This window comes from Aythya marila (genome assembly GCF_965140915.1).
Source record: "Aythya marila genome assembly, chromosome: 11".
NCBI lineage: Eukaryota > Metazoa > Chordata > Aves > Anseriformes > Anatidae > Aythya > Aythya marila.
The window spans coordinates 19,699,339-19,710,615 of NC_139052.1; the positions used below are offsets into that span (position 1 = coordinate 19,699,339).

The 11,277-nt window shown below is 38.5% G+C and overlaps 1 protein-coding gene across 3 annotated transcripts; it reads right to left on the bottom strand.

Annotated features, from left to right (window-relative positions):
* Positions 1–835: 835 nt before the first annotated feature.
* On the bottom strand, positions 836–7,052 carry TIPIN (TIMELESS interacting protein). Of its 3 annotated transcripts, none has more exons than XM_082768925.1 (7): positions 6,839–7,052; positions 5,714–5,801; positions 4,792–4,867; positions 3,654–3,776; positions 3,064–3,127; positions 1,156–1,350; positions 836–1,004 (listed from the first exon to the last, which is right to left on the bottom strand). In XM_082768925.1, the coding sequence occupies exons 1-7, from the start codon at positions 6,969–6,971 to the stop codon at positions 841–843; spliced, it is 843 nt and encodes a 280-aa protein (XP_082625051.1). In that variant the 5' UTR covers positions 6,972–7,052; the 3' UTR covers positions 836–840. The 3 variants fall into 3 exon arrangements, with proteins under 3 accessions (XP_082625051.1, XP_082625052.1, XP_082625050.1); XM_082768926.1 differs by having other exon boundaries at positions 3,073–3,127; positions 5,714–5,807; XM_082768924.1 differs by having other exon boundaries at positions 5,714–5,807.
* Between the last annotated feature and the right edge of the window lie 4,225 nt (positions 7,053–11,277).

The window sequence follows — 11,277 nt, forward strand, 5'->3', positions numbered from 1 at the left end:
TGTTCCAGCTGCTGTAAAGGCTGTTCTTGTCCTAACTTAATTCAACTTCCAGAAATTCAGTTTGTTATGAACAGGCCTACCCTAAGCTACTGGAGGGCAGTCCCAGAGCTTTACCACAGTGCTGGTAACTTTGGACTAGTTTCGTGTTCATTCTACCGAAAGGTTATTTTAGGGCTGGTGCTATTGCATAAGATGGAAAAAGAGTATTGTAAAAGGAACATGAAACAGCTTCAAGGTAGAGGACTAGATGAAGAAAGACAGATAATTTATCAAACTATGGTCCTCTAAGATGTACTTGTCTAAGGATGTTTGACTTGCACCAGGGAGGGGGAAGTTTTCAGTGCCCGTAGTGTAACAGCCTCATACAAGAATTTCAGGTTTGACTTTCAAATTTAATTGCTTCTGTTGTGTAAGAACAAGATAGAGGTACTTGATAAAGGAGTTAAAAAAATCCAGGGTGCCTGTCCAGACTTAACACTCCTGTTATAGATCTTCCATTAAAAACCTGAATACAAACTTAACCTCTCAACATCCCTGTTCATTCAGTTTGACATCAACTGTAAGAACAGGTCAGAGTAGGCCAGAAAACTCATTAACACTTCCTAAACAACATCAGTGAACCATAACAGAAGTCCCACATGCAGATGAAGGATGGCGCCCTGTTTGCCAGCATATGGAGCAATTCATTGGCAGTGTGAAGAAATCAGTTCTGCCCAGCCACGCAGGCGTCACAGTTAGGGCTTCCTTGCACTTCTGGAGTTGGAGTGTGAAGAGCCAGCAGCTTTTCAATAAGAAGGGTAGTACTTAACCGAAGCACCCCACCAGTTCTAAGAAAGTCGCTCAAGGGCTGGGAAAAGGTCTCTGCGTTCCACTGGCACTTTCCAGTTCTGTATCTCTGTCCTCAGCTTCTGTAACAGCAACTTGTGGGTCTTCTGTGACATCAGCCAGGCCCTGCGCAATTGGGGTATTAAACTCCTCCTCTTCTGGGTAACTAGGAGAGAGCTCTGTTAAACGAAAAACAAGGTGGCCCACAGTGAGAAAGCACTGGTGCTGTGCGCTTAATGACTGCAGTTTCTGTCACTCGAATCACGGCTCCTGACTCAGGAGCTCAGTTGCCTAAGCTTATTGGCTTAACACTTCAGTCAGAATTCTTACCGTTGTGTTGCGACTGGCTGTTGCACTGCATCTTTGCTTGCCTACGTTCCAAGGCCAGCTGCCTGTTCCTCTTGATCCGCTGTTGTTGCTCTTCTGTAAGAGTTGTACCAAGCAGAGTATCCAATTCTACGTTCCCAGAGCACGGATACACTTCTTCATTGGCTGTATCCAGTCCATTGCTTTCACCTCCACCATCTGGATAAAGATTGAAGAAGTAAAAGGGTGAGGAGGGGCAGAAAGCAGCATTTTGAACATGGAGAGGATTCTGCTGCTCAATATCTGTCAAAGAGTTTTAAATAATTTCTGATTATGTTCTACATTTTAAAATCATTATGAAAGCTGAAGATCATTCCGTGATTTAGTTTTAACTTGCAATCACCTGTCTAGGTTCCTATTCCTGATACTCAAAATAGGAAACAAATCAGAAGAACCCAGACACACTTCAGTAATAAATACCCAAGTTTAAGGGAAGTACAGCTCTGGGTACTAAGTTAGCAATTGTAAGCCGTGCTTGACGGTTGAAGGGACAGTAAGTTCAAGCTGTTCTTACCAAAAGCCCAGATACTTTTCTTCCCATCCCTTTGGAAAGTAGGAGTAGTTCCAGGAATCAGTCAGATTCAACACAGACACTAAATAGTTTCAAGTTCGCTGTGCTACTGTTACAGAATATTTACTCATTTGCTACATGCAAAATGGAGGCAGTCCAATTCTGTCACAGAACTTCACCCTCGAACAGAGAAGGCAGAGCACTCTTTTGAAAGAGTGCGTGAGGCCAATTAAGCTTGTGCCTCCGCAGTACTCGAAGCCCATGAACACAGAAGGTACTTGACAAGGTTTTTTTTTTTAATACTATACCCTAGATTGAGTTTTTATTTCAAAATGCAAGACACCCACTCAGGTTTGTCAACTGAGGACTGATGGCTGTAGCAGTACACTGGCTAACATGGTTCAAGACCTCACCAGCACTGCACTGAAATACAGATGTATGGAACCATCGCACAGAAAATCTGATAACTCTACAGACACTGTCGGCAGGAACCATTTACTTCACTGTTTGTGGCTGCTTATGGCTGCATTCCATTTCCAGCAAATGCAGTCAACAGCAAAGACAGCCACATGGCATTAACCACCCCCACGGTTTTACCCACAAGTAGGGCAAGGCTGTAGCATTGGGTAACTCATTCCCCAGGTGTGAACACAAACTAGACAAATGGGTAGATAATTGTCTCAAGAGCAATCAGCTTTTACTTATTAGAGTAAAAGAAAAAACCCTGCAACAGACCTTAAGAAGGGCTACAAAATTCTTTCATTTCTGCTAATGAGGTTTCTTTCAAACAACTAGGTGAACTCTGCTCCCTCTTTTTAAAAAAAGCCTGTTTGTTTCTGAGTTATCTAAAAAAACATCATCTGAGTAGAAGAGACTCCTGAATTATTTACTTGTTAAGCGGATAGATTTTGGTATCAGAAGAAAAAACACTCAACAGTAGGCACACAAGACTGACACACGCACCAGTGCCCACAGGTATTAGTGAGTACTTTCCCTATAGAAGGCTCAACATCCTGACTTCACCGTAAGAACTGGTGGTAGGAAGACAAAGATTTTTTTTTCCAAAAACATTGCTAACACCACCAGTGGTAATACCCACTTTTCATGTCCTTCCTCTATGCCATGCACTTCATGCACATACAGAAAGCACTTCAGTCTGAGAACCAGTTCAGTTTTGTAGATCTGAGTCTCACAGAAACTTGTTTGTTTTTTCTCCCCTCCCCAGAAGCCTGGTTTTAAAATAGAGGACCACTCAACAATTTCTTCTAAAACATAAAAATGTATCGTGGGCATTGATTTCTAGTTGGTAAGAGGGGAAGAAAAATTTTTAAACCACTGAACTAACAGTGTAACAAGCATACCTTCATTACCTGTGAAGTCTTCAGATAAAATAGGAAGATCAAGTCTAATCCGTTTTAGGCAGGTCTGCAAAACAAGAGAAATTAGTATTTCACCTGTGACAAAATCTTTCACGTTACGTTGGTATGTTTTTAATAGTACTTGCATTTCTCTTTACATTTTATTACTCTAAAATAATATTCCCTTCATTATGTGTCTGACCCTCAACTTGAATTGAATGCTGTGGTTTGTTTTCCTAGCCTTTAATCTGTCCCTTAGCCAAATGAAGCAGCATTCTTCCTAAGTCTTCTTTTGCAGATTCAAATGTAAAAAGAGTTCCAGAACTCTTCAGCAAATCACTTTGGTAAAGATGCCCTGTAAAAGTTGAAGCAGATTCTCTGAAACATTAAATAAAGGCTATATCTAAATGCCAGATGCCTTAAATACTTCAAATACTGGAAATAACTTTTTAGAACGAGATAAATTAATTTAAATAACATTATACACCTAAGCAGCATGTATAACTTACATCTTTTGCTGTATAATTGTTCTAAACCTGTTCCTTACGCTACTGCACATTGCATGAAGACAAACTGACAGGAACAATACATGCCTGAACTTCCTTTTTGCTTCCCAGAGACTCCACTTTGTCAATAAAATCATCAAATTGCAGTCTTGGAAATAATCTATGAGCCCAATGTTCCATATGTCGTATAAGTGTCTTCAAGTCCTCTGCCTTAAACATAAAACAAGATATCCAGCTGTTAGAAGTTAAGTCAGCAGACTGCAGAAGTAAACACGATAGTAATGTTTCTAAAAAGATTAAGCACCTGCAGCTTGAAAGTCTCTTGAAAATGTAAGTAATATCAATGCTTGGGTAATCATTCCTCCCATAATGAAGTCTGTGAGTGCAATTTCAAGCTATGAGAAAAACAGTGATAAGAGCTCAGGGAAAGCATTTGCATATATTGTGAAACACTTGATAGCTTCTGAAAAGTTGCCCGTCAGCAACCTAGGTGTGATCTCAGTCTAAAGAAGTAATATTTATGGGGCACAGCTGGTATTTATTTTGATATTTAGAACACACAGAAAGACATACACCTAAATAACCTTATCTGATAAAGATTTTTGCTCAGATTAAAAGTATTGTCCAGCTTCTCTGTGCCTGCAGTTGTAAGAAGAAATTTTATACTGTACGTGTTTTCTGTAAACCAGAGATACACTGGCATTCTTGCAAGGGTGCCAGCAAATGTCTGTATGTATGCTAAGCACATCCAAGACAATAAAGCAGTTTGCAGAGAACATACTGCTACGTCATACACTTTTAATATCAAAAACTTTGGGATGCAAGTGTCACAACAGCCAGGAGACTGTCACTTACCGAGGAAATTAATCATGAAACAAAAAGGTAAGACATTCCAGATATATTAACAAGTCTTATAAACCTGTTCCAGTTCCCAAAATCTCTTTCTATGGGTAATACAGAAAGTAAGAGACATGGTATTCTAGCTTTGAAGGAGAGGCAAAAAGCTTTGATATCAAAACATTTCTTTTGTTAAGTAGTCTTGTATGTTTTTTTTAAGCTTCTAACTAAAAATCTCAGCAGGGTACATACAAACACTGTTAGTAAGCCCCCTTGCACAAAACTGGCTAACCAGAGATTGGTATCAATCCTCCCCACAGAGAGGCAATAAATCTATCAATTTAAACTAATCTTCCAGAAAATAACTGAAAAGTTCATTATGTCTTACCTCATGCCCCTTACCCTTGAACTTTACGTTGTCAAACATGTGTCTTAAGGCAGGAAGTCCTCTTTCTGAAACTAACCTGTAACAGGTGAAGTTATTTGAAAACCAACCTTCTTTTGTTATAAAAACAAACAAAAAAATCCACATTCCCTTACATTGCCTAAAGCTACAGAGCTCTATTTGAGAGAGATGCAGAATTAGAAGCCATTAAGAAAACAAAGGAAATACAATAAAGACGGCTGTAAGCCATGAGACTTTTTTCAAAATTCATAATACCTATACTCCTAGTCCAAGCTGCTTTTTGATTTTGGGTACATGGCAAGAAAATGGAATGGTCAGTTCTAGTATCCATATTGCCCAAATAAAGCTTGTTAGACACATGACCAAAGCATCCACCTGTGGTATCACTGAATAACTTCATCAGTATCTTTAAAATGAAAGAAATTGGAACGTCAGATGTTTTCCATCGCTAAGAAGGAACTTAGAGCAGTTTTGGTGATAAAAGCAAGGAAAATACTGAAATCCTTTACACGGAGTTTACCTAGTTTGTAAGTAAGATGAGTGTTAAGCATACTTTAACATTTACAGCCACCGTTTAACTGAGAATTTATTTTGAAACACACTTGAAATAAATTAAAGAAAACCGCAATACTACGCTGGAAGAGTCCTATGCATGAATAATTAATATCTATTAACAAAATTATGAGTCACGTACTAAGTCCCAAGGAGACTTCAAGAAAGTTAAGACTAACAATAGCATTACAGAGGTAAGCAACAAATAAAAGGTTGAGATACAGCACACAAGCACTTTCATCTCTAAACTCCTTGATATTTGACTTGGCTATGACCAAGCAGATATTGCTGTAACTTTTGTTATTATGCCACAGACATATACCAAATTCAAAGAAACATTATGCAATAATACCTGTGAGCATCTAATTTAGGTATTGATCTTTTAACTGCTTTCCGTGTAGCTACAGAAGAATCCTTTGTCTGTGACTGCTGGTTTCCATCTGGTTCTAACAAAGAAAATAACATACTGTAAGTACACAGCACAAATAGCATCAACTGGAACTACATTACATAAAATTTAAGTTTCTACCCTATTTGAAGGGCAAGTCACAAGCATTTGAGTGCAATATTTCATCTACCTTCTCATGCAAGTCTGGTAAGAAAATAGATATCTTACTATTCTGAATGAACTTTTCTAGCAAAGGAAAACTTTTCTCTTTCAGCCAACCTAATTTTAGAACTTTTATACTTTATTTCTGGTGAAAAGTGTACCAAGAGTAGATTCTGCCAATTCTAAAAGTTGAAAAAAAAAAATCAAAACATCAGTAAACATAAATAATCTTTCCCAAAGTTTCCACTGAAATCTGAGAGCCAAAACTCTAGTACAGCCTTCAAAAACAGAGTAAAGAGGTTACGTAGGCACCTGATTGTGTTCATTTTAAGAACCAAAGTTAATGTTTTTTTTGATTAGAGCTAGCTTGACTGCAACAGACAAGGTACCGCTGTCCATCACATCTAAGAATGAATTATTTATTACACTGATTTTTTGTTTAACATTTTCATACTCTGAGCATCAGGAACTCATGAGTTAGAACTTTTCATACATCAAAGAATTGTAGCTATCCAGAACCGAAAGGAAAACACATACTTAACGTTACTTTTACTCATAATTGACTATAAATAACACCAAAAATAAAGCCTTTATACTTTCTATTAGCTTGTTCAGTCCACTGGATTGCACTAAGATCTTCTCAAACGCAAATAATTTGTTTTACTGTCCTGAAGTGCCTTGGATGTTTTCCAGGTCAGACGTTCTACAGAAACTACCCAATTCCAGCAGGAATGCTACACTCGACATTCTCGCGCGCGTGTTCGCTTCCACGGAACATGCAAAAATGAACTTTTCCCACAAGTACGAATCCACAGAATCAAGAACAGCTTCAATTTGAATTGACTGCTTTTTTTTAAAGCCATACAAGACTATTTCTATGCAGCAAGCTCCAGCACAATCCCCGTTTCAGCCCCGGCGCCCTCCTACCTCCGCCAGCCTCAGCCCAGTCAGCCCCGGCCGCCCCCGGGGAGGCAGGGGGCGGGAGGGGCGGAAACCTTTCGTCTTCTGTGTTCTCGTAGTCGGGGAGATCGAACAGGTTGTTCTCCAAGGGGTCGATCATGGCCAAAAACGAAGGGTTTTCGTCTCCTCCCGCAGGAACCACCACAGCGTTTGAAAAGAGGAGCAAAGCGCCCCAACGCGGTCCCCGCTGAGGGGAGGCACCGCGAGAGCCGCCGATCTCGCGAGACCTCGGCGCTGAGGAGAGCGGCAGCGGGGCAGGGCGCATGCGCGGAGGCTGGAGCGCCGCTTTTGGCGCCAAAAGGCTGAGGGGAAAGGGAGGGGTGGAGCGGGGCAAAATGAGTTATAAAGATACATATGCATATAGAGAGAGAGTTATAAAGTTACATGTAGATATAAATACGTATATCCTGCATACGTAAAGTTATTTATAGCTTTGGGAGCTATGCTGCATACGCCCGGCACTGAAATAAACCACATGCCTGCTTTATAACTCATTTTGCTTTTGAGTTGTAGAGTTCTTCCACGAATCACTAGAGGGAATGGCCTCAACTTGTGCCAGGGGAGGTTCAGGTTGGAAATGAGGAGATATTTCTGCTCGGAAAGAGCAGTCAGGTGTTGGGATGGGTTGCCCAGGGAGGTGGTGGAGTCACCGTCCCTGGGGGTGTTCAGGGAAAGGTTGGACATGGTGCTTGGGGACATGGTTCAGTGGGTCACATTGGTGGTATGATGATGGGTGGACCAGACGATCTTAGAGGGCTTTTCCAGCCTTAAAAGTTCTGTGATTCTATGGCCTGGGGGGCTGAGGTCCTGCTGGCCTCATGGAGCAGAAAGAGCAAAGTCAGCGACAGTGCCTTAAGGGAACTGGGTTTCTCTGGTACCTCTCCAAGTTTGATGTAGGTAATGTACCTGTTAATTTAATGTATTCCATCTAACACAGTAAAATCAATTACATGTGCTTTAAATTGAAAGCATAAATGTATTACCCTTTAGTCAATATGATTTTAACTGTGTTTAAAAGATGTATTTCCAAATGCAGAAGCATCTTTTATAGTCAGGAGTACACATAATAACAGTGAACACGCTGATGGGTTTATTGGCATTCAATCAATTTTTCTGAACTTTTTAGATATGACCACTTTCCTCAACTGTGGCACACAAAGTACGAAAAATACACACAAAGATAACTCTAGTTCTTATAGATCATGAGCTGCTCATTTCCAACCCAAACACTGTAAAGATGTCATAAAATTACTGAAAATCCAATTTCTATATAGAGAGCTCTTTATATTGGAATTAATAGTCCCTCTATATTAAAGCTGTTTATCAGCAAAGGAATCAGGTTTTGTGTGTAGCCTGAATATCAGACTTACAACTATTAGTGTGATGTATCTTTTCACTTCAATTTTCTCCTTAGTATTTAATGCTTTTTTTTTTTTTTTTTTGTATGTGAAATGACTGTGTTTTAAATTCTTAGGTAATGGCAACTGAACTTGCTAGAGCTAACAATTTCACCATGTCAGCTGGTCGATATGAGCAGAGCTTTGTCCCATGACAGGTGTTTTGTCTTAGCCAGAACAGGTAGGTACTGAATATTAAAAAGTGCTTTGAGAAGTATAAAAAAATACTATCCAAGAGTTAAAGTGGAAGATCATTTACAATCTCTGTAGAGGAGTATCGTGTTATAAAACCTGTCATATTTATGCATCTGATTAATCAATATTTTTGAAGAGTGTTTAGTTGGAGATTGGATTTGATGCCCTAGGTGGTTCTTTCTCCTCCTATGTTCCTAATTAAATGAAAAGCATATGCCAGCAGGCATTGATTATTGTTTTTTCCCCCCCAGGAAATGAATAAGCAGACACATGCTGATAAAATAATAAGCCAGAGGAGATAGGGAAAAAAAAAAAAAAAAGAAAGAAAACCTTGCTTCAATTCTAGAAAATACTTCTGGTTTCTAGTTGAAGTGAAACAGAAGCATTGCTTGTTTGTTTTTTATCGAATAGTGTTATTTCATTAGAGAAAGTGCTGAAAATTAGGATTTTTTTTTTTAATTTTAAACGTCTCATTTTCTGTTTTATGTTACACATGATATATGGCAGAGAAAATCTATAAAATGGATGATTGGCTACTTCTGCATTTGGAGGGTTTTATATTGGCAAAGCTGTTCATGCAATAAAAGTGCTCTGGATCCAGTGAGCCCTTGGCAAAGGAGGCTGTATTTGTACCAGGGTAGCTGTGTGGTGGATCAGACCTCACAGATGTAGAAATGATCAGGTATTTGTGGGTTATAACTTGTTTATAACCTAAGATTTATATTATGCAGTCATCTTAAATGTTAATTTTTAAGCTGTTGGTACACTGCTCAACATTTCAGATAGTGTTCCAATCCAAAGTATTTTTTTCAATCTCTGCTTCTTGAGGAATATAAGATGTGCAAGAAAGACTGTGATCTCTGGCTGGTTAAAAGAAGGTATGTCTGTTGGCTGCCTTCTAATCATTTCTGATCCTGTAGACCAATTTAATTAGAATTTGAATCAGGCTTCTTAAATTCCATTGCTTTTGGGACTAATTATTTCCTTAAATTGCTCTGTTAGCCACTAAATAAATTACAACGTATTAAATCTTTCACATAAAAATTTGCATGCATCTGTTCTGTCATTAAAATATGCATCTTTTTGTGGCGTTTTAAAAGTTAAGTTTTAAAAATAGGGGTAATTCAGTAGTGCAATTAATGTATCCTATAGTCACATTTTCTTTTTCATGCAAGAAACTAGACAAAATCTGGTATGCTAGTTCCATGACGGAAAAAAGTAGTAATAAAGAGAAGCTCCTCTGATGCATTTCTGTTCACAGGGACATATTTCAGTTCTATTTATTTCCAGTGGTGCTAGAATCAATAAATCAGAATGGCTGCCTGTTCAGAAGTCATTCACAGAGATTACACCACCTTATATTTTTTCTTTATCTTTTCCTGTGGGATCCACCTCCAGAAGCACCTGTTCAGTGAGCAAAATGCAGTTCCTCCCACCGAGAATGTTTGAATTCCCAAAACGTGTTTTGGTTTGGGCTGGAAAATATGCTTGTTTTTTGGTTGCAAATCTACTGAAATTAAAATTGTTTGTTTTACAGAAGTTCAAACCAATCTATAACAATTTTGAAACATTTCAAATGTGCTCTGTAATCATATACAGGAAAATTGGTCATTCCATAGGAGTGCCTACGGAAGACAACGATGGCAAGAGCAATCACAGAAATGGTTCCTGCAGAACCACTACACAGAAACGGTTCTGTATGGCATCAGTACAGAGACCCACGTCTTTATTTCTGTATTCAGTCAATTCAAAAATCCCCTTGTTTTGTCTGTAGGTCAAAGGGCCTTTAAAACAGGTGTGTGAATTCAGTAATTTCTCCAAGATTCCACGGGACTATGTTTGCAATGCAAGTGTAACGTGCTCCAGAGGAGGGAGCTGTCTCTTAGTGTTTGGAATCTGATGGAGGGACCATGTCTGTGACTAGCAGAGCTGTGAAAATAATAATTCAATCTTTTCTATTTAAAAAATGCGCAAGAAGTTGCAAACAATACAGCATCTTTGTGTAATATATAATGTACCTTGTTCATAATTTCAGTTTCCAAAAAAGCATTAATGACTGCTTTGATTATTTTACTTTTGAAAATGATAGAACATTAAAATGTGGAATTGACAGTTCTTCATACAAAGCATTTCCAATGTAAGTTTTGTTATGGAATTCACTGCAGTCAGCTAGAGTGATCTATGATGCCTGCTTCTTTCCTGCTATGCTTCAGAATTCCTCCATACTGAACCCTCTGTTTTCAGTAGGTATGTCAATCATTCATCTGTTGGTGTAGATTTTCAGCATGTAGTTTATGATGATGGAGACAAAACAATTTTGTTACTGGGGGAAATAACAAACTACATGCAAATTCACAACATAGAACTAAAATTCTTCCTAGTTCAGTCCAAATATTTCTCTGCAGAGGAGGCTGGTGTTTCAAAGGAGTCCTTGCGTTTCCCCACACAGTTGTGTAAAGAGAGAAACAACCTCATCTACAGGTCAATTTCTTCATTAGAAAAAAAAATCTGATTTTAGCATAGAAAGACTTGATACTTCTGAGTTACTGTAAATAGTAGTCATTCAATTTTACTACAGTGTCTTAATGCTGTGGCAAAAAAAAAAAAAGGAAAATCATACATAATTAAACATTCTCAAGTAACTATATAAATCGTATTTTATTCTATAATAATTTCTAGTTGAATCAACTCATTGGAGTGTAAAACCTGTTAACGTTTTGAAGCAGTTATTAATTTAAGTGAGGTATTCATATGCCTGCCTTGTATAGCAAAACAACTACAGCTTCAAAAAGCTTCTTCACTTGAGGCAAAAGA